At 46.3% G+C, this 19,964-nt stretch overlaps 1 protein-coding gene across 2 annotated transcripts in view; it reads left to right on the forward strand.

Moving 5' to 3' along the window:
- Positions 1–19,964, forward strand: part of DPP6 (dipeptidyl peptidase like 6) — a 590,008-nt gene that overhangs the window by 49,933 nt on the left and 520,111 nt on the right. Inside the window, exon 1 of one of the 2 annotated variants that reach the window (XM_066235795.1) lies at positions 13,160–13,708. The exons of the other annotated variant lie outside the window; for it this stretch is intronic. Within the exon in view, the coding sequence (XP_066091892.1) occupies positions 13,658–13,708 (51 nt within the window). The 5' untranslated portion in view covers positions 13,160–13,657. Of the gene's footprint in view, positions 1–13,159; positions 13,709–19,964 lie in introns of those variants that run through there. 2 annotated transcript variants of the gene reach the window in all.

Raw genomic sequence — 19,964 nt, forward strand, 5'->3', positions numbered from 1 at the left:
GCTCTGTTTCCTTGCCTTTATTTATTGTGTCCTCTAACTCGCTGATTCGATTCTCTGCTTCATCCATCCTGCTTTTAATTCCTTCCATTGTATTCTTTATTTCAGATATTGTATTTGTCATTTCTGTCTGATTCTTTTTTATTATTTCAATGTCCTTTTTTATATTTGTTATCTCTTTATTTAGGTTTTCGTAATGGCCATCTATGGTGGTTCTAATATCTTTGAGCATCCTAACAATCATTATTTTAAACTCTACTTCTGGTAATTTGGCTATATCTGATTCACTTAGGTCCTTTTCTGGGGATTTCTCTTGGTTTATTTGTGTTGTATTTCTCTGCCTCCGCATTTTCTCTTCACGGGAGTGGCTGTGATCACGTGCTCGGGTGCACAAGGGTTGATGGCCTTGGCCTTTGCCCCGCCCCTGTGTGTGACCTTATGCTCTGTCCTGAGGGCACTGGCGAGCACCTTTGCTCAGCTGCAGGTCTCCGCCTGTTTCCGAGCTTTCGCCTGCCTTTGCAGGATGATCCCACTCAAGGAACAGCTGCTAGTCTTGGCTCTACCACCAGGCAGGGCTGCGTGCGGAGCTCAGCTCCGTAGCGGAACTCCGCCTCTTCCGGGCTTTTGGCTCCACCCCCGCGGGAGGAGCCGGCTACCAAGTCAGACCGCAAACCTGGGTTGCACAGGTGGGGCAGGGATGTGCTCTTCTGCCCTTGCTCCGGGGCTGGTTTCTACTCTTTCTGGGTTTCCCGCCCTTCTCCCAGAGGCTGGATTACAGGCTGCCGGCAGCTGAGCTTGACCGCTTTTGCACGCCCCCTTCTCCCTAGCCGGGCAAGATTGAGCTCACACCTGAGCCCAGTGGTGGCCAGCCGGCTTCCAACCCTGCCAGCAGAACCGCGCTTTTGTCTCCCGCTGCCGCCGGCCCTCTCACGCGCCCTCAGCTGCGTGGGTGGGGGCGTTTCAGCTCGGACCCTAAGACTCACTACTGTAGACCCAAAAGCTCCCTCCTTCTATGTGACTCTGCTCTGAATGCTGCGGGGGAGCTTGTTTGGCTGCTCTCCTGCTTCCCTTTGCTGGTATTGCTGTTTCCGGGGGAAATATTCACTTCAGCTTTGGGGAGTGACTCGTCCCAGGGGTTAGGGTGGCTATCTCCCAAAATGTTTCTCCCTATGCCTCCTAGATTGCACTCTCTTTCTGTTACTGTGGTTCTCTCCCCTCTCCCTCTGTAGCCAGGAGCCCCGGGTGAGTGTTTGTGAGAGAGATGTTCTGCGTGGTCCCTTTAAGAAGGATCCTGGGTCTGAGAAATCAGACTCTCTCACAAACAGTATCCTGACTTGTTTCCAGCTAAATACTGTCCTTATGCTTCTTCTGGGCTCTGGGGCTGCAGGCTTGGGCTTTGTTCCTGGGGCTCAGGACCCTTTCCCGTCTGCTAAACTCACTTCCCGCCATGCAGTCTCTCCCTGCTGCCGTTTGCTCCGAGAAGCTGGTTAGCCCTCTCCGCGTTTCTGCTTTTCCTACCAGTCTCTGTGTGGCTTCTTCAGCATTCCTTGGTTGAGGAGTCCTTTTAGTTTAGTCCAAAGTTGGTTTTTCCAGCTGATAGTTCATAAAATTAGTTTGTAATCCACTTTGGTTCTCAGAGGTAGATGCTGGTACGTCCGCCTACTCCAGTGCCATCTTGTCTCTCCCTTTTAAAATTTATTTATTAAATTTAAGGCAGTGACATTGATAAATCAGGGTACATATTTTGAGAGAAAACATCTCCAGATTATTTTGACATTTGATTGTGCTGTATACCCCTCCCCCAAAGTCAAATTGTCTTCTGTCACCTTCTATCTGGTTTTTTTTGTGCCCCTCCCCTCCTCCAACCCCCTCTCCTTCCTCGCCCCATCCCCCCTCCCCGCACCCTCCCACCCCTGTTGCCATCACATTCTTGTTCATGTCTCTGAGTCTCATTTTTATGTCCCATCTAGGTATGGATTTATATAGTTCTTAGTTTTTTCTGATTTACTTATTTCATTCCGTATAATGTTATCAAGGTCCATCCATGTTATTGTAAATGATCCGATGTCATCATTTCTTATGGCTGAGTAGTATTCCATAGTATATATGTACCAAAGCTTTTTAGTCCACTTGTCCACTGATAGACAATTGGGCTGTTTACAGATCTTCGCTATTGTGAACAATGCTGCTACAAACATGGGGGTGCATTTCTTCTTTTCAAACAGTGCTATGGTGTTTTGGGGTATATTCCTAACAGGGGGATAGCTGGGTCAAAAGGCAGTCGATTTTTAATTTCTTGAGGAATCTCCATACTGTTTTCCACAGTGGCTGCACCAGTCTGCATTCCCATCAGCAGTGCAGGAAGGTTCCCTTTTTTCCACATCCTGGCCAGCACTTATTCTGTGTTGTTTAATTGATGAGCGCCATTCTGACTGGTGTGAGGTGATATCTCATTGTGGTTTTAATTTGCATTTCTCTAATGATTAGTGATGTTGAGCATTTTTTCATATGCCTATTGGCCATCTGTATGTCCTCTTTGGATAAGTATCTATTCATTTCTTTTGCCATTTTTGGATTGGATTGTTTGTCTTCCTGGTATTAAGTTTTACAAGTTCTTTATAAATTTTGGTTATTTACCCCTTATCAGACGCTATGTCAAATATATTCTCCCATTGTGTAGTTTGTCTTTTTATTCTGTTCTTGTTGTCTTTAGTTGTGCAAAAGCTTTTTAGTTTGATATAGTTCCATTTGTTTATCCTGTCTTTTATTTCACTTCCCCGTGGAGATAAATCAGCAAATATATTGTTCCAAGAGATGTCCGAGAGCTTATTGCCTATGTTTTCTTCTAAGATGCTTATGGTTTCACGGCCTACATTTAAGTCTTTTATCCATTTTGAGTTTATTTTTGTGAGTGGTGTAAGCTGGTGATCTAGTTTCATTTTTTTGCAGGTAGCTGTCCAATTTTCCCAACACCATTTGTTAAAGAGGCTGTCTTTACTTCATTGTATTTCCTTACCTCCTTTGTCAAATATCAGTTGTCCATATAACTGTGGGTTTATTTCTGGGTTCTCTGTTCTGTTCCATTGATCTATATGCCTGTTCTTATGCCAGTACCAGGCTGTTTTGAGTACAATGGCCTTGTAGTACAACTTGATATCAAGAAGTGTGATACCTCCTTTATTCTTCTTTTTTAAGATTGCCAAGGCTATTTGTGTTCTTGTTTGGTTCCATATAAATTTTTGGAATATGTGGTTTATACCTTTGAAGTATGTCATTGGTATTTTAATTGGTATTGCATTGAATTTATAGATTGCTTTGGGTAATATAGACATTTTAATGATGTTTATTCTTCCTAACCATGAGCATGGTATATGCTTCCACTTGTTTGTATCTTCCTTGATTTCTTTTATCAATACTTTGTAATTTTCCGAGTACAAGTCTTTAGTCTCCTTGCTTAAGTTTACTCCTAGGTACTTTATTTTTTTGGTTGTAATTGTGAAGGGGATTGTTTCCTTAATTTCTCTTTCTGACTGTTCATTGTTGGCGTATAAAAATGCCTCTGATTTCTGAATATTGATTTTATATCCTGCCACTTTGCTGAATTCATTTATCAGGTCCAGTAGTTTTTTGACTGAGACTTTAGGGTTTTCTTTATACAATATCATATCATCTGTAAATAATGATAGTTTTACTTCTTCTTTTCCAACTTGAATGCCTTTTACTTCTTCTTGTCTGATTGCTGTGGCTAGGACTTCCAGGACCATGTTAAATAAGAGTGGTGAAAGGGGGCACCCTTGCCTTGTTCCTGATCTTAAGGGTATTGCTTTTAATTTTTGCCCATTGAGTATGATGTCGGCTGTGGGTTTCTCATAGATGGCTTTTACCATGTTGAGGTATGTTCCCTGTATTCCCACTTTGCTGAGAGTTTTGATCATGAAAGGGTGCTGGATTTTATCAAATGCTTTTTCTGCATCTATTGAAATTATCATATGGTTTTTCTCCTTCTTTTTGTTTATGTGATGAATCACATTGATTGATTTATGAATATTGTACCAGCCTTGCCTCCCCAGAATAAATCCCACTTGGTCATGGTGTATGATTTTTTCTATATATTGTTGGATCCGGTTTGCTAATATTTTGTTGAGGATTTTAGCATCTATATTCATCAGAGATATTGGCCTATAATTTTCTTTCTTTGTGTTGTCTTTGCCTGGTTTTGGAATCAGAATTATACTCGCCTCATAAAAGGAGTTTGGAAGTCTTCCTTCCTCTTGAATTTTTTGAAATACTTTGAGAAGGATAGGAGTTAGTTCTTCTTTGAATATTTGGTAGAATTCAGTGGTGAAGCCATCAGGCCCCGGAATTTTCTTTGTTGGGAGTTTTTTGATAACTGTTTCGATCTCATTTGTTGTAATCGGTCTGTTTAGGTTTTCTGATTCTTCCAGATTGATTTTTGGAAGATTGTATGTTTCAAGGAATTTGTCCATTTCATCTACGTTGTGTAGGTTTTTGGCATACAGTTCTTCATAGTATTTTCTTACAATATTTTGTATTTCTGTTGTGTCAGTTGTTATTTCTCCACTCTCATTTCTAATTTTATTTATTTGAGTCATCTCTCTCTTTTTCTTGGTGAGTCTAGTTAAAGGTTCATCAATCTTGTTTACCTTTTCAAGGAACCAGCTCCTAGTTTCATTGATCCTCTGTATGGTTTCTTTAGCCTCTATGTCATTTATTTCTGCTCTGATCTTTATTATTTCCTTCCTTCTACTAGCTCTGGGCTTTACTTGCTGTTCTTTTTCTAGTTCTTTTAGATGCAGGGTTAAGTTGTTTATTTGAGCTTTTTTAGCTTCTTAAAGTGTGCCTGTAGTGCTATGAACTTCCCTCTCAGTACTGCTTTTGCTGTGTCCCATAAATTTTGAGTTATTGTATGCTCATTGTCATTCATTTCTAGGAATTTTTTTATTTCTTCCTTGATCTCATTTTTAATCCATTCATTATTTAACAACCTGCTATTTAGTTTCCATGTGTTTGAGAATTTTTGAGCTTTTCTGTTGTGGTTCATTTCTTGTTTCATGCCGTTGTGATCGGAGAAAGTGCTTGATATGATTTCAATCTTCTTAAATTTGTGGAGAGCACTTTTGTGCCCTAACATGTGGTCTTTCCTAGAGGATGTACCATGAGCACTTGAAAAGAATGTATATTCTGCTGCTTTAGGGTGAAAGGTTCTGAAGATATCTATTAAATCGAGTTGATCTAGTGTTTCCAATAAGTCTGCTGTTTCTTTGTTAATTTTCTTTCTTGAGGATCTATCTAGTGATGTTAGTGGAGTATTGAAATCCCCTACTATTATAGTATTGCTGTTGATCTCGCCCTTTAAATCCACCAAATTCTGCTTTATATATTTAGGTGCTCCTATATTAGGTGCATAGATGTTTATAATAGTTATATCTTCCTGTTGAATTACTCCCTTTATCATTATGTAGTGGCCTTCTTTATCTCTTACTATATCCTTTGTTTTAAAGTCCAATTTGTCTGATATAAGTATTGCTACCCCAGCTTTTTTTTATTTCCATTTGCATGAAATGGTTTTTTCTATCCTTTTACCTTCAATTTATGTGTATCTTTTGTTGTAAGGGGTGTCTCTTGTAGACAGCATATGTACGGGTCCTGTTTTCTTATCCATGCAGCTACCCTGTGTCTTTTGATTGGATCATTTAATCCATTTACATTTATGGTTATTATTGATATGTAGTTGTTTATTGCCATTTTATTCTTTTAAGCTGTAATTCCTTTTTTGCTATATTCTTTTCCCACTTTGATCTGTTTACAACAGGCCCCTTAACATTTCCTGCAGCATTGGTTTGGTTGTAATGAATTCCTTGAGTTGTTTTTTGTCTGGGAACCTTTTTATTTCTCCTTCAATTTTAAATGATAGCCTTGCTGGATAAAGTAGTCTTGGTTGTAGGTTCTTGTTCTGCATTACTTTGAATATTTCTTGCCATTCCCTTCTGGCCTCACGTGTTTCTGTTGAGTAGTCAGATGTCATCCTTATGGGGGCTCCTTTGTAGGTGATAGCTTTTTTTTCTCTTGCAGCTTTTCATATTTTCTCTTTATCGCTTAGCTTTGGTATTTTAATTATGATGTGTCTTGGTGTAGGTTTCTTTGGGTTTCTCTTTAATGGAGTCCTCTGTGCTTCTTGAACTTGTGAGAGTTTCTCCTGCATTAATTTAGGGAAGTTTTCAGCTATAATATGATTGAACAAAGTCTCTATCCCTTGTACTTTTTCTTCTTCTTCAGGAACCCCTATGATGTGGATGTTATTTCTCTTCATGTTGTCACAGAGCTCTCTAAGAGTTTCCTCAGACTTTTTGAGTCTCTTTTCTTTTTTCTTCTCTGCTTTCATGCCTTCATTCCAGTTGTCCTTCAACTTGCTGATTTGATCCTCAGCTTTATCTATCCTGTTTTTAATCCCTTCCATTGTGGTCGTTATTTCTGATATTGTATTTGTCATCTCCATCTGATTCTTTTTTATACTTGCTATTTTTTTATTTAGGTGTTCATAATGACCATCCATTGTTGTTCTAAGATCCCTAAGCATCCTTACAATCATTATTTTGAACTCCGCATCTGGAAGTTTGATTAATTCCATATCACTCAGTTCATCTCCTGAAGGTCTCTCTTGTGGTTTCATTTGGATTGCACTTTTTTGTCTTCTCATTGTGTTTGGGTGTTTTATTTGTAGAGTTGGTTGAGTCTAGGCTTGGTGTTGTCTGCCTCCAGTTTTCAGTTGTGTTATTTCTAGGTCTTCTTGGGTTGGTATCAGCTATTATTTGTAATCCACTTTCGGATTTGGGCAGCTTTGAAGTCTTGATTTGTTTGTTTTCTTAACAAGTGATAGTCTTGTTTATTGATTTCAGCAGGGGGCTTCCTTGAAAGTGTATGTGATGGGTGTAACCTGAGACTCTGAAGACCTCTTCAGCCAACTAATCTCTCAGGGGGCAGGGTGTTTTCTCAGCTTCAGTAGGGGGAGGTGTATCTCAGATCTCCATGGAGACCTGAGTTACTGCCTCTTCTCCCCACTTCTTGTTTTCAGCTGAGTCTTGTTGCGCTGATTGGAGCTGGAGAGATGTCTGGAGATCTCTGATCAGGAAGCAATTCAGTGCTGTTTTGTGGAAGGCTCAGTCTCTCCCCCAGCTATGGCCTCTTCCAGCATGGATGAGTCAGCTTTTTTCATTGGTTTCCTGCATTCCTTAGCCCCTCACAGTCTGTCCCTCTTTCTGTCCTTTCCACTTGGGAGATAAGCTGGTCTTTTCAACACACCTCACTCCCTGGTCGCCAGGCAAGTGGCTGTAAGCAGTATTTTCTGCTCTTTTCCCTTGGGTGAGATCCCTTCTGGGCTCTTAGCTTCCCCCTCCCCTCCATTCCTGTAAGCAGAGTAGATTCAGGCGCTCCTTACCAGGTTTGTTGTGGCTTCTTCTTTGCTCCTTGGTTTTTGAGAGCTGTTCTTGTAGTCCAGAGTTGGTTTTTCACGCTGATTTTTCCTAAATTGATTTGTATTCCAGTTTGGTGGTAAGAGCTGGGCATCTGTGTGTCCGCCTACTCCGCTGCCATCTTGGGTAGTCTTGTTTATCATTTATTTATAGGCATAAAAATGGAGTCCTTGCTATAAGAAAAAACAATATATTGAAAATTATAGTTAATACAATTTGCAACCTCCAAATTAAAACTTCTTACCTGGCTACACTTTGTAAGTAAGACGTATCTGGCGAAGGGCTTAAGAGAACCAAATGATAATTGCTTATCTATACATACCATTTTGTTCTAATATAGTATGTCCAATCTAGTACCTAGTATATCCAATTGTTAAGCCTAATATGGAGGGACTCGAAACATTGAAGACATGAACAAAATCCTTAGATTACACACCAAAGCTTTATTGTCTAGCTTGGCCAAGTGACGGCAACTCAGACAGAAATCTGAAGGAGAGCGTGCCGGCTCTTTGTTCTACCTGGTTTTTATAGTTTTGCAAGCGGGAATTATAGAAGCAAAAATTGCAATTAAATGCCCTTTACCACTATTGATTATAGTCATATGCCCTTTAACATGATAGGACCATGTTCAATTTGCAAGCCATACATCATTTTGGAGAAAACAAAATTTACAAGTCAACACAATCATAGAAAGATGTCTCTTTACATATTAAAAGACATTCCTATATTTTCTAATGTTTATCCAGTATCTCTTTGTCCAGAGTCACACACATTAACTGCATGCATTCACATGGGAGAGGTAGTTTCCATGGGGACAAATGCCCGCAAATGGCTCATTACTATAAGAAAAGGTTTATTTTGGCTTTTCTCTTCCTGCACCTGGCTAGCCATTCATCCCTTTCCCCACAGGTGTGGTAGAATGTCAGGGAATCCATGTTTTCCTTCCCTTTGCATTTACAATACAATGCCAAGGGCCATCCTGGTTTTATGCCAATCACATAGTACAGAGATCATTCACAAAATTTCTCTGCACACCTTAACCCAAATTAATAAAATGTTCTTTAAGCTTTTTTAAATATTAATGTTGATTCTGTAGCTTTTAGTACTTTACAACACCTGCGGGTGATGTGGCGCAGTGGCTCCTCAGGGCTCCTCACAATAAGAGCTGTAGTGTCCCAGAAACTGCACTATCAAATCAGATGAGGAAGGGAGAGTGAATAGGAGTTGGGAAACGGAGACCCGAAGAGAAGGGTTTGACGCTATGGGACATGTCCAAAGCCTTCTGCAATGAACTGTGCGCTCGGCACAGTGAGGGTAAGAGTTACCCACCCTGTGTCCTTTATCCACATGGGATCAATTCCCCCCTCCCCACCCCGGTCAGGAAAGGCAGGTATCTGTCTGGTACTGAGACAAAGAGAAGTGAACTCACCCAAAGGGGCCCCATGGCTATGTAAGGAAGAATGGTCTTGCTGACGTCATGAGACTGGTTTCCCAGGACTAGTTTTTTCTGGAAAAAAAATTATTGAATTTATTGGGTGGACATTGATTAATAAAATGATATGGGTTTTCAGGTGTACGATTCTAGAATACGTCATCTGCAGATTGTATTGTGTGTTCACCCCCCAAGTCACATCTCCTTCCATCACCATCTATCCTTCCTTTACCCTCTTCTGTCCCTCCCACTCCCCTTTCCCTCTGGTCATCATCGTGCTGTTGTCTGTGTCTATGAGGTTTGTTTTCTTCGCTTTATCCTTTCACCTTTTTCACCAGTGCTCCCTCTTCAACCCCCCTCCCCTCTGACGGCTGTCAGTCTGTTCTCTGTATGGATGAGTCTGTTTCGATTTGGTTTGTTAGTTTATTTTGTTCATTAGATTCTGCATAGAGGTGAGGACTCTTATTTTTTTAAATCAAAAGCGAGGCAGATGACCTCGCCCAAAGGACAGCATGGTTGTTAGCAGTTCTGTAGAGAGACGGACCTGAAAGGGAACAAATGTTTCTCCTTCTCAGGAAAAACAAGTCTGACAGCCAATGGGTGGGGTTTCACTCATACCCGTCAATTGTCCCCTCCCTGGGACACCAGCTGCCCCAGTCTCCCTGGGGTCGGTAGGGCTCAGTCCACAATGTCAGAGGTCATCGTCAGTGATGATCAGGTTGTTCGTACCTGTGTCCACCTTGACTGAAGGCCCTTCTCGGGTTCCGTGGACTTGGTATAATAGCTCACAGAACTCAGGGAAAGGCCTTGCTAACATTTCTGGTTCTTTATAAAGGGTCAGGTTGAGAACACTCCCAGAGAGCCAAGGGAAGAAGTTCACAGGGCCGTGGGGGAGGGGCAGACAATTGACTAGGGCAAAAAAAAATCTGTAAGAAAATGGATTTATCTGAAATAATATTAATTCAATAAGACTTTATCTTAGTTTTATTTCTACCTAAAAATCATCTAAATGCACATTTCTTAATCTTTTGACATAATTGGATTATCATATAAATGCACATTTTTAAAACTTTTGTCATAATTGGATTTTCACGTCTTTAAATTATAGAACCGTAAGCCCTGCCCATACTGCCTTTCATTTTCCATTTTAGTTTCTTTAAATTAAAACTTGAAAAAAATTTTGAGTGTGGAATCCTTTTAGGGATTTACTCCTCTCCTCCTTAACAGTCTTTTAAAAGACAGTTTTGTTAAGTTATAATCTTCATACAAAACAGTCCACCCACTTAACATGTACAATTCAGTAATTTTTAGTCTGTTTACACAGTTGTGCCACCATCACCTTAATCTAACCTGAGAGCATTTCGTCACTGCCCCCCCACCCCAAAAGTCTAGTACAGCACAGGAGGGGACGTTTGGAGGAGGGGGGGAAGTTCTGATGGCTGTGCCACCTTTAGATATTTTGGGAACCTAATTAGCACATAGGACTCAATATCCCCCAAATAACATGGCAACTGAGTACCCTCCTTGTTCAAGCGCTCTTTAAAGTAGCCTTGTCTCCTTCTCTCCCCGCTCGTCTCCCATCCGTTATTGTCTCTCTTCTGCTGTAAACACAACCTAATGTCCAATGTGAAACCCAACATTTTGTCGAAGGCCCCGACTTCAGTTAAAGCTCCTTTGATTGGAGGGGACTCTGAAGGCCACAACACATAAAGTCAGGAGGCAGCGGAGGGACAGGCAGATCCATGGCTTTCCCAGGATTCCGTAGGTCAGTGGCTAAATGCAGAGGAGCTGCAAAGATCTGAAAGGCTCAGAGTTGTTTTGCTCACTTATTCCATAGAGTGGTCCCTCTCCATGGGCCTTTCTGCCTGTGACCAGGCGGGGACAAGGGCATACGACCACCCCAATCAGAAATAGTTTTTGACCCTTGGCTGTTGGGCGAGTGTTGGGAAACATCTTTAGTGTACTAACAGAGTAATTCATTCATCAACTTAGAAAGTTACATCCGTATCAGTCCACACTCCATGGTAGAGCGTCGTCCTGGCATGCGGGAGTCCCGGGTTCGATTCCTGGTCAGGGCACACAGGAGAAACGCCCATCTGCTTCTCCACCCCTCCCCCTCTCCTTCCTCTCTGTCTCTCTCTTGCCCTCCTGCAGCCAAGGCTCCATTGGAGCAAAGATGGCCCCGGGCGCTGTATGGCTCTGATTGTGGTGGAGTGACGCCCCAGATGGGCAGAGCATCGCCCCCTGGTGGACATGCTGGGTACATCCCGGTCGGGCACATGCGAGAGTCTGTCTGACTGCCTCCCGGTTTCCAACTTCAGAAAGAAAAAAAAAACCCACAAAAAACCAAAAAAAAACTATCATGCGGTCCTGTTTTTTCTTCTTCTTTTTCCCCTCTCCACTCCATCACGTGGTGATGGGAAGGGAAAGGCGGGGTGTGAGGAAGCAGTTCTAACCTGGGCTGGTCTTTGTTGGGTAAGAAAGGAGAGAAGATCCCAAATAAATTAGTGTCCTCTTAAAATGAAGAAGAGAGAGAACAGCTCAGTGCTGTTTAAAAACAATTTAGATGGGCGGGGTTTTTGGTCCATGTGAGGCTGGGTTTCTTAGTCACTTGGACAAGGACATTCACCTCTATGGAAAAGTTGTCAGAATCCTTCTACAGAAGGAGAGTGCTTCGAAAGGAAGGATCGTCCGCCTGCCACTTTCTTAGCAAATCAAAGCCACATTCCTTTAAAAGCTCTTTTTCAAACACTGAACTTTATTTTCCTCTTTCTTCCACATCAATAGTTATAAGTCAATTTCACCTGCAAACCAGTTGTTGTGGGTGCTCATATATACATATATTATGAGTATGTGTCATATATATGTATATATATTTACACACACATACTGAGCATATAATGTATTTATATAATATGTGCATGTGTGTAGGCATTGTGGGTAATTGAAGTTTGATTACTCTTGTCAGGGCTCCGAATTTTCTGCCTGCACGCGGGTTCAAAACTGGCCTCATACTTACTTATTCTTGCACGTGCTATTTTGTAAATGTAAAAAAAAAAGAAAGGCTTCTCAAACCCAAACCCCTCCAGCTTCTGGGCCTGCCACTGTCCCCCGGTGGAGGGCGCACTGTTACACACACACACACACACACACACACACACACACACACACACGCGTGAGTTCAAGCCTGTTGCGCCCATGCCCTTTGAAACAGCTCCAAGTCCCAGCTTTGGGGTGGCCTGGGCCCTGGTGGAGAAAAGCGCGCATGGGGAGGCCTTATCCGTCTGTTCATCCAGGCACCTGGGTTGGTCAGCTTTAGAATTTGACCATCCTCTGCGTGCGCGCTCTCGGGAGGGCGCGTTCCTGTGTGGTCTGGGAGTGGAGCGAACCGTGGCTGTGACTGATTAATCCTAGGAGCACCCAGGGGTGGCGATCGATCGGGGCACCCAAGGCGCGGTCTCTCGGCCCCTTGCTGCTAGAGGGTGGAGGCTGGGACAGGGAATCGGAGCTGGTTTGGGTCCGGGCGAAAGCCCCGTGGCTCTGGGGCCATGCACACCCCTTGGTGCCGGGCTGGATTGGAGGAAGCAGCCTGGGGCGCTGCGGCGGCGGCGGAGGGGAGGGGGGAGTGTCTGGAGGGGAAAGAAGCGGAGCCGGGGAAACCAGATGCAAGGCGGAGGGCTGCGTGCCAGCCGGCGCGGGAGCTGTCCAGCAAGGTGTAGGTGTCGTGGGGCTGCCGCAACCGCAAATTCCGGTGCAAACCCGGGTGCAACCATGGAGACGCGCCGTGTGTCCCCTAGTAACCCTGAAACAACATATTTATTAGCTGCCGTCCCCACCGCCCGCGGTCTGCCCCCCTCCCTCGGCCTCGCCACACTGGCGGCGGGGGAGCACAGCGCGCCTGGCTCTCCTTGTCTCCCCCACCCCTTTGGCGCGATCCAAGTCACCCGCGGGCAGGAGAGGGCGGCTCCACCGCGGAAATCACAAATCACGGTGGTGCGTGTTTGTAAAACCCAGAGTAGAACACATGGCCCCATGGGGAGGGGACGTTTGCCTCGGAGCGGCTGTTAACCCAGGGCCTCCCAACTCTCCCCAAACAGTTGGGGCTTTCTTAACCTCCGTGTGCCGGAGCCTTTCTGGTCCAGCCCAGTCCAGGCAGAGCACCCGTGTGTACGCGCGCGCACGCGCACCACGCGCGCGCGCACACGCCCCTCGCGCCTGCCCCTGGCTTGGCTGCCGCCCCACCCGGGCCCCCACTCCCAGGGACAAGTGCGGAGACCGCTGCACCCCGCGCTGCCTGCCGGAGGAGCCCCCGAGCCGCCAGGGTCCTCCAGTGCGCTTCGCGCGCGTCGCGACACTGTCTCAAGCTGTGAGCGCTGACTGCGAGCCAGCCGGACACGCAGACTGTGGAAGCCGGTCCCACGGCCCGTGCTCCTCCCCGGCTCCCGCTTTTGTTTAAGGCAGCTGGAAGCTCACACCCTCCTCTCCAGTTTTTATTTTCTTTCTCGGCAGCGCTCCCCCCCCCCCCCAAAGAGTTGATTGCTATTGTGATCTGCTTGGGAGAGGCGACGGCAGGACGCGCGCAGGTGGGCAACCCCAAGACCCAGTAGAATCTTCTCTTTAAAAGCCAACTCCGCCCCGTCGCCAGCTGGCCAGTCCAGTCTCTGCTTAGATCCCCACCGAGACGATGGATTAAGTTACTCTTCCCCGGGCCAGGAGTCGTGTTCAGACTTGGGGCAAGATGAAGGAAAAGGCGATGATTAAGACCGCTAAGATGCAGGGGAACGTGATGGTGAGTGCACGCGGAGAGGCGTGGGGCCCAGGAGGACCGCTGTGGGGAGCAGTGACTGGGGCCGATGGCGGTGGGGGTCTTGGCCTCGTGAGTCCTGACCCTTTGGCAGTGACTGAGACCCCCGTGCTGCCAGCGGAGACGCCTCCCCCACTTCTCATTCCAACCTGCTGGTGACTGCTGGGGGGGGGGTGGAGGTGCAGAGAATCAGGCGGTCATTTGCAAAAATTGCAACTTTGCAGTTTCACGTCCCTCTGTTTTGGGCATGTGGCTGGTATCTGGGAGAGGGGTGGGGTGTGCGTGGTGAGGAAGGGGCCCTGTCCCAGTTCCAAGCAGACCCCCCATGGTTGTGCTGGGGGAAACGCCGTGAGGGGAGATCACCAGGGCCAGAGGAGGGCCACCAGGGACCTGATGCCCACTCTGGCTTCTGGCTTGAGTCCCCAGAGCCCAGACTTGTTATGATTGGCTGAGCCTTTGGTCCACTCAGGGCACATCAGTCCTCTGCTGTCACGGTGGCCACCACTGGACAGGGCCGTGTGCCCTGGATTTAAAAAAGATGCCCCCTCCCCCAAGGGTGACAGTGCCAGTGAATGTAATTGTGGCATGTTGTCCTCTGAGAATCACCGTGTGCCTGGGAAACACTTCTGGTCGCAGGAGGCTGGGGGCTGCAGGCTAAGGGGTATCTCAGTGTGGACAACTTTGCTAACTCAGGACCCCGGCATCCCACTTGTGCAAGGAGCCCACCCCTCATTTGCCCCAGGGACCTGCTGTCTCTGGGTTTCTGTGGTCCAATTTCCCTTTCCCCACTTGGGGCTGAGGGTCAGGGTGCTGGCACATCCTGGCGAGGACGCAGAAGTTGCCATCTTGTCCTATTGAAATTAGCATGTGCTTGTGCTTATTTGTTTGGGTGATGTTTTAACCCCTTCGAGTTGGTGTGGGATGACTGGGATGAGGGTGTCTATTTTTCTTTTGCTTTAGGGTAACTTTTGGGTAAGGGAGCGACCATGAGATAGGGTCACCCCCCTTACTTTTTGAAGGTACAGCCGGCAGTGTGGGACTTCTTCAAGGTTGGGTGTTGTTTCCAAGGTGGGTTGGGTCCATGTGATGAGGTGGCTGGGTAGACCAGCAGAGGGGCACAGGTGCGTGTTTGAGATAACCCTATCAGGGACCCAAGTTGAGGTCTTGCTTTAAACAAGAAGAGACAAGATATGATGGATTGATTCAGATTGACCAAAAATTCTCAGAGGGCTTTAACCACACCCACAGCATGACACTTGTTGCTGGAGGAGGAGGAGGAGGAGGGGGAGGGGGAGGAGGAGGAGGAGGAGGGGGAGGAGGAGGAGGAGGAGGAGGAGGAAGGGGCCCCATCTGTTCAGAAGCTGACTTCTGGCATGAGGTGTGCACCACTGCATTTGCTATAGCTGTAGGAGCGCAGTGACTGTATCCAGGGGTTAATTTGCAGCCCCCCCCCCCGCCCTCCACTGCAACCTTCTGCCAGACAACATGCTTCCCATTTAGAGTCCTGCACTAGTCTGTGGATTCTCTGGCTGGCGGCTGACCTAACTGCATGTCTGTGTAAATACATCTGCTTCTCTAATTTCCCCACTCCCATTTTAGTCCGGGTGCTGTTCAGCGAAATTTCTCGTACAAACAGGGCAGGAACGTGCATGGAGTGATACTTTCCGACAAAATCCCCGTCCACACCCACGATGCCTCTTTTATGTCAGGCCTTGTAAAGTGCTAATCAAACCTGCATGTTCAGGACTGGGGCGCAAAAAAGGAGTCGGGTTCATGATAACGATGATAATAATAATAGTAATAATAGGGATATATTGTTGACTCATGACCTCAGTCTGCTGTCCAGTTGAGTATTTCATCTTACACCTTGGACAATTCATTTTGACACAGCATGTCTTTGTATCTTGTCTTGATTATTAGCGACATTTGTGGTGTATCCGCGACCCCATCTGTGCCTTGATTTCCAGAAAATGGAGAAGGAAGAGAAAGAAAGCTCATGCCATTTTTGCTCACGCTCTGCGTAAGAACGTCCCACGTTGTGTCCCTTGTACGCACACCTCTCTGCTGTCTATAAGTATAATTAGAGCAAGTCGAACACAGCCTAGAGGATTCTACAGCAACCCATCATTTTTTCTTAGGATCACCCGATGGGAGGGAAATGAGACTCAGACTTAACTCACCTTTGAAATGCCCTACCAACCCTGGAACCGATCATGCCCGTGCTGCGGTCTGCTTCCTACCTTGCTTTGAAATTCTGTGCTCTGAGACGCGGTCCACGCAGCCGTCACCCAGCGAGCATGCTGCACTTAAGTCATTATTTTGGGACTTTTCTGATCCCTGATTTTTTTTTTGTCAACAGGGGTTTGGGAAGGCTCTTGCTAATCACACAGCCTCTTTCGGATTAGAGAAGCTCACGTATTCTTCACTCTTGCAGCAGCTTGATTGCAGTTCAGGTGCTATTTTGCATCCGAAATGAGGCCGGGATTGTCTACCCTGGTCGCTGAGAGTGGGTGGGGTGCACACATGTCTGCTGGGAGAGGTAGCAGCGTGGGCGAGACTGCGACATGCAGACACAGACCTTGGCTCCCACGTAGGGGAGCAGGAGCACGCGGAGCTGGCCATCTGGGCTCACGTGTGAGGTTTGTTGTTTTGAAAGAGCAACCCCCCCTTGGCACCGCCTGGATGGCTACAGAAGTGACAGCCCTGCAGGTCACTGTTTTGTCATTCACTTATACTCACATGGTGTGATCCTCCTGGACCTCTGGTTAGGTGTTTACAAGACCTGTGACATTAGTGCCCTGACCTCCCTTTGCCCCTTGCCGCGTTGTTTAATTGAAAATGAATTTTTAGGGCCCTGGCTGGTTGGCTCAGCGGTAGAGCATCGGCCCAGAGTGTGGAAGACCCAGGTTCAATTCCTGGCTTGGGCACACAGGAGAAGCGCCCATCTGCTTCTCCACCCTTCCCCCTCTCCTTTCTCTCTATCTCTCTCTTCCCCTCCCACAGCCAAGGCTCCATTGGAGCAAAGTTGGCCCAGGCACTACCCCCTTACACACTGCATTAGAAGTTTATCTCTGATGGATGATGAGGTGATTAAGAGAAGGCAGACTTGTTGGCATACTGTCTGGTCCCCTTTCTGGTAAATAAAAGGGAATAATGGATGGAATTCATTCACAAGTTGTATTTTGGTTCTTGACAGAGATCTGTTGTGTCTTACTTCTCTTATCACTAAGCAGACCCATTTCCCCTGCTGTTTATTAATTAATACATTGAGAATGGAAATTTTTTTCACTTCTTTTACAACAAAAGTTATTCGCAAACAGCCATATTTTCATGAAACCTTTGAGAATCCGTGGGGGTTGACATGCCTGTTTTCTCAAGCCCAATCTTCCTCGGTCACTAATATGTTGACATCCTCCTTCCTTGCCTGTGGTTGAAATGGAATTGTCTGGTTTCGAGAGGAGTATCCTCTTGCAGGAGGTTCTAGCGTCGATGGAAAATATCATTATCCCAATAATCCCCTTGACTCTGTCCGTAGAAGCTTTTCCTGGGCATTGTGTTGCTGAATGGAGACTAAGTTATAGGTTGCTTAAAAAAAAAAAAGGAAGTGTTGAGTGCCACCCCGTGCCCATGGGACACTGCCTTGGTGCGTGTTGTGTGTGTTGGGGGCTCTAAAATAGATGGTGGGGTACCTGAGGGTGGTGACCAGAGTCATGTCACGGGAAGTTCTGAAAACAGACCTAGAGGATCAAAGGTCTGCAAGCCACAGGGATGCTGGAGAATCTCGTGGTTACTTGTTGTTGGGTTTTAATAAACATTGAGTCTGGGAATTTCCCTTTTACAGAGAAAGCTGGAGGTTTTTTCTTTTATGGTCCTTGGAACTGACTTGAGGTGTTTTTGGTCCCTGGTGGGATGTGTCTGTGATGGTATGAGCCAAGGATCTTTTCAGATCTGGTCTTGACCTTCCTGCGTTAGGTAAAATCTGGAACCACAACTCCTGTTGTGTCTTTGACTGGTTGGCCCCTGGTGACATCAAAAGCCTTGATATTGATTCTAAATGAGCTTTATAGCATGTTTTTTTCTGGAGGTGGGGTGGGGGTTACCTTCTTGAAGGGGTTCCAAAAGTTACTTCTCGGGTCCCAGGTTTGCGAGCTGTCACTGCATCCCGTGTGGTGGTACCTGTGTTGGTATTTCTCTACCTCCTTGTTGTTCAACATCCCTTCATAAAATTGTCAGCCTGGTAACTGGCCTCCATCTGCCTACCTGAAGTCTGCATGCATTTTCATTCAAAGGATTTATAGGATCAGGAAGGTTTTCAATAAATTGCCAATAAAATATGTACAAATTGCTTTAAAAATTTCCAGGAAGAAGTTACCTAAGCTTAGAAAGGAGTAGTCTGTTGGGGATGTTGTATAAAATGTCTTAACTAATGCTTTGCTGCATAGGACTGTCCTGTTTTTCCAGAGTCCCCTGGGTGGGTCCTGAGTCAGGGATCCACTGGGGTGTTTGTGTTGGGACGTAGAAATGCACTCGGTTGGTCTTTTTTGTACCAAGATCATTTCCTCCATTTCTGGGACCTTTCTTGGCCTCTAGATACATTACCCCAAACTTGTTCATCGTGCACCCTTTGGACTCTCTGTGTTATTCACAAGAGAATGTGGTGGCATTCTGAAATATCAGCACTCTTTTTTTTTGCACTCACGTCGAGAGCTGTGCACACGGGAGCCCTCAGATGGATGAGTGTGCTAAGTAAACGGACAGGTGTTCATTTCTGTGCGTCAACTGTGCTTTTGTGGGAAAGGTCCATGATTTCAGCCGTATGTTTCTTTATTTTGTTTCGAGAACTCATTCAAGTTTGAATGCATCAGGTAACATGAGAGAGACTTTATTTTTTTTCTTTTTTCTGAAGCTGGAAATGGGGAGAGACAGTCAGACAGACTCCCGCATGTGCCCGACCAGGATCCGGGATCCACCCGGCACGCCCACCAGGGGCCACGCTCTGCCCACCAGGGGGCGATGCTCTGCCCCTTCGGGGCGTCGCTCTGCCGTGACCAGAGCCACTCTAGCGCCTGGGGCAGAGGCCAAGGAGCCATCCCCAGTGCCCGGGCCATCTTTGCTCCAATGGAGCCTTGGCTGCGGGAGGGGAAGAGAGAGACAGAGAGGAAGGAGGGGGGGTGGAGAAGCAAATGGGCGCTTCTCCTATGTGCCCTGGCCGAGAATTGAACCTGGGTCCCCCGCACGCCAGGCCGACGCTCTACTGCTGAGCCAACCAGCCAGGGCCGAGAGAGACTTTCATTCAGAGTATTTTCCACTTTCGCTACAGTAAAATAGAAGCTGATGCTCACGTTAAGGACGAGAGGTTGTTTTATTTATTTTTGTTTTCAACGCCACCCAACAATTCTCCAACACCAGCTGGGTGTCCCACAAATTCAGCTCCATTCCAATGCTGTCTACCTGGAGGCGCTGGTGAGGGCACTCAGTCCCACAAAACTGCCCCTGCTTCAGCCGCTGGTCTCAAGTTCAGGGAGCTCTGTGCTTCTGAAGGATCCGCTGGAATCGAAGGTTGGCATGACCCCCTCCTCGAGTTCAATGGCTTCGCTCAGAGACCCTCGCAGAACTCAGGAAGCCACATCCTAGGCAACCCGGTTTATTACAACGGATATTAAAGGGTGTGAACAAGCAGCCAGACAAAGAGACACTGAGGGTGAGCGCCCCCACCCTGACAGTCCCAAACACAGGAGCCAGTTTTATTTGATGAATTTGACCAGCAGGGCCCCATTTTAGAACTGGAGAAATTGCGAGTCCCGGCCCTCCAGGCGGGGGTGGGGGGAGACCCCTGTGCTTGCAGAGCTGACAGCCCAGAGGTGGCCAGAACCAATCAGAGCCACCCTCTTTATCACCGTGGCTTCCTGTGAGGGGGGGGCAGGCTTTCATTCAAAAGGTAGGAGGTCCAGAGCCCCACCCAGAGCAGCGGGTCTTCACTGTGGCTGGACTGTAGATCCATCAGGGATCCCTTTGCTGGCTTGACTTCCTTAGCTATTAAAAAAAAAAAAAAACAACCAAAAACCCAACAGGCTGTAATACAGCAGGAGTTCAAGGCTGTTCTTGTTTCCAGTCAAGGTGTTACTCACCTATGAGAAGAAGAGGAATTGCTGGACACAAGATGGGTTGGCAATGCACCTATGGCTAGACGGGGTGGGGGTGAGCTGTCCTGGGTGAAGCATGGGGTGGACCCCATTTTCTT

This window comes from Saccopteryx bilineata, chromosome 6, assembly GCF_036850765.1.
Source record: "Saccopteryx bilineata isolate mSacBil1 chromosome 6, mSacBil1_pri_phased_curated, whole genome shotgun sequence".
Taxonomy (NCBI): Eukaryota; Metazoa; Chordata; class Mammalia; order Chiroptera; family Emballonuridae; genus Saccopteryx; species Saccopteryx bilineata.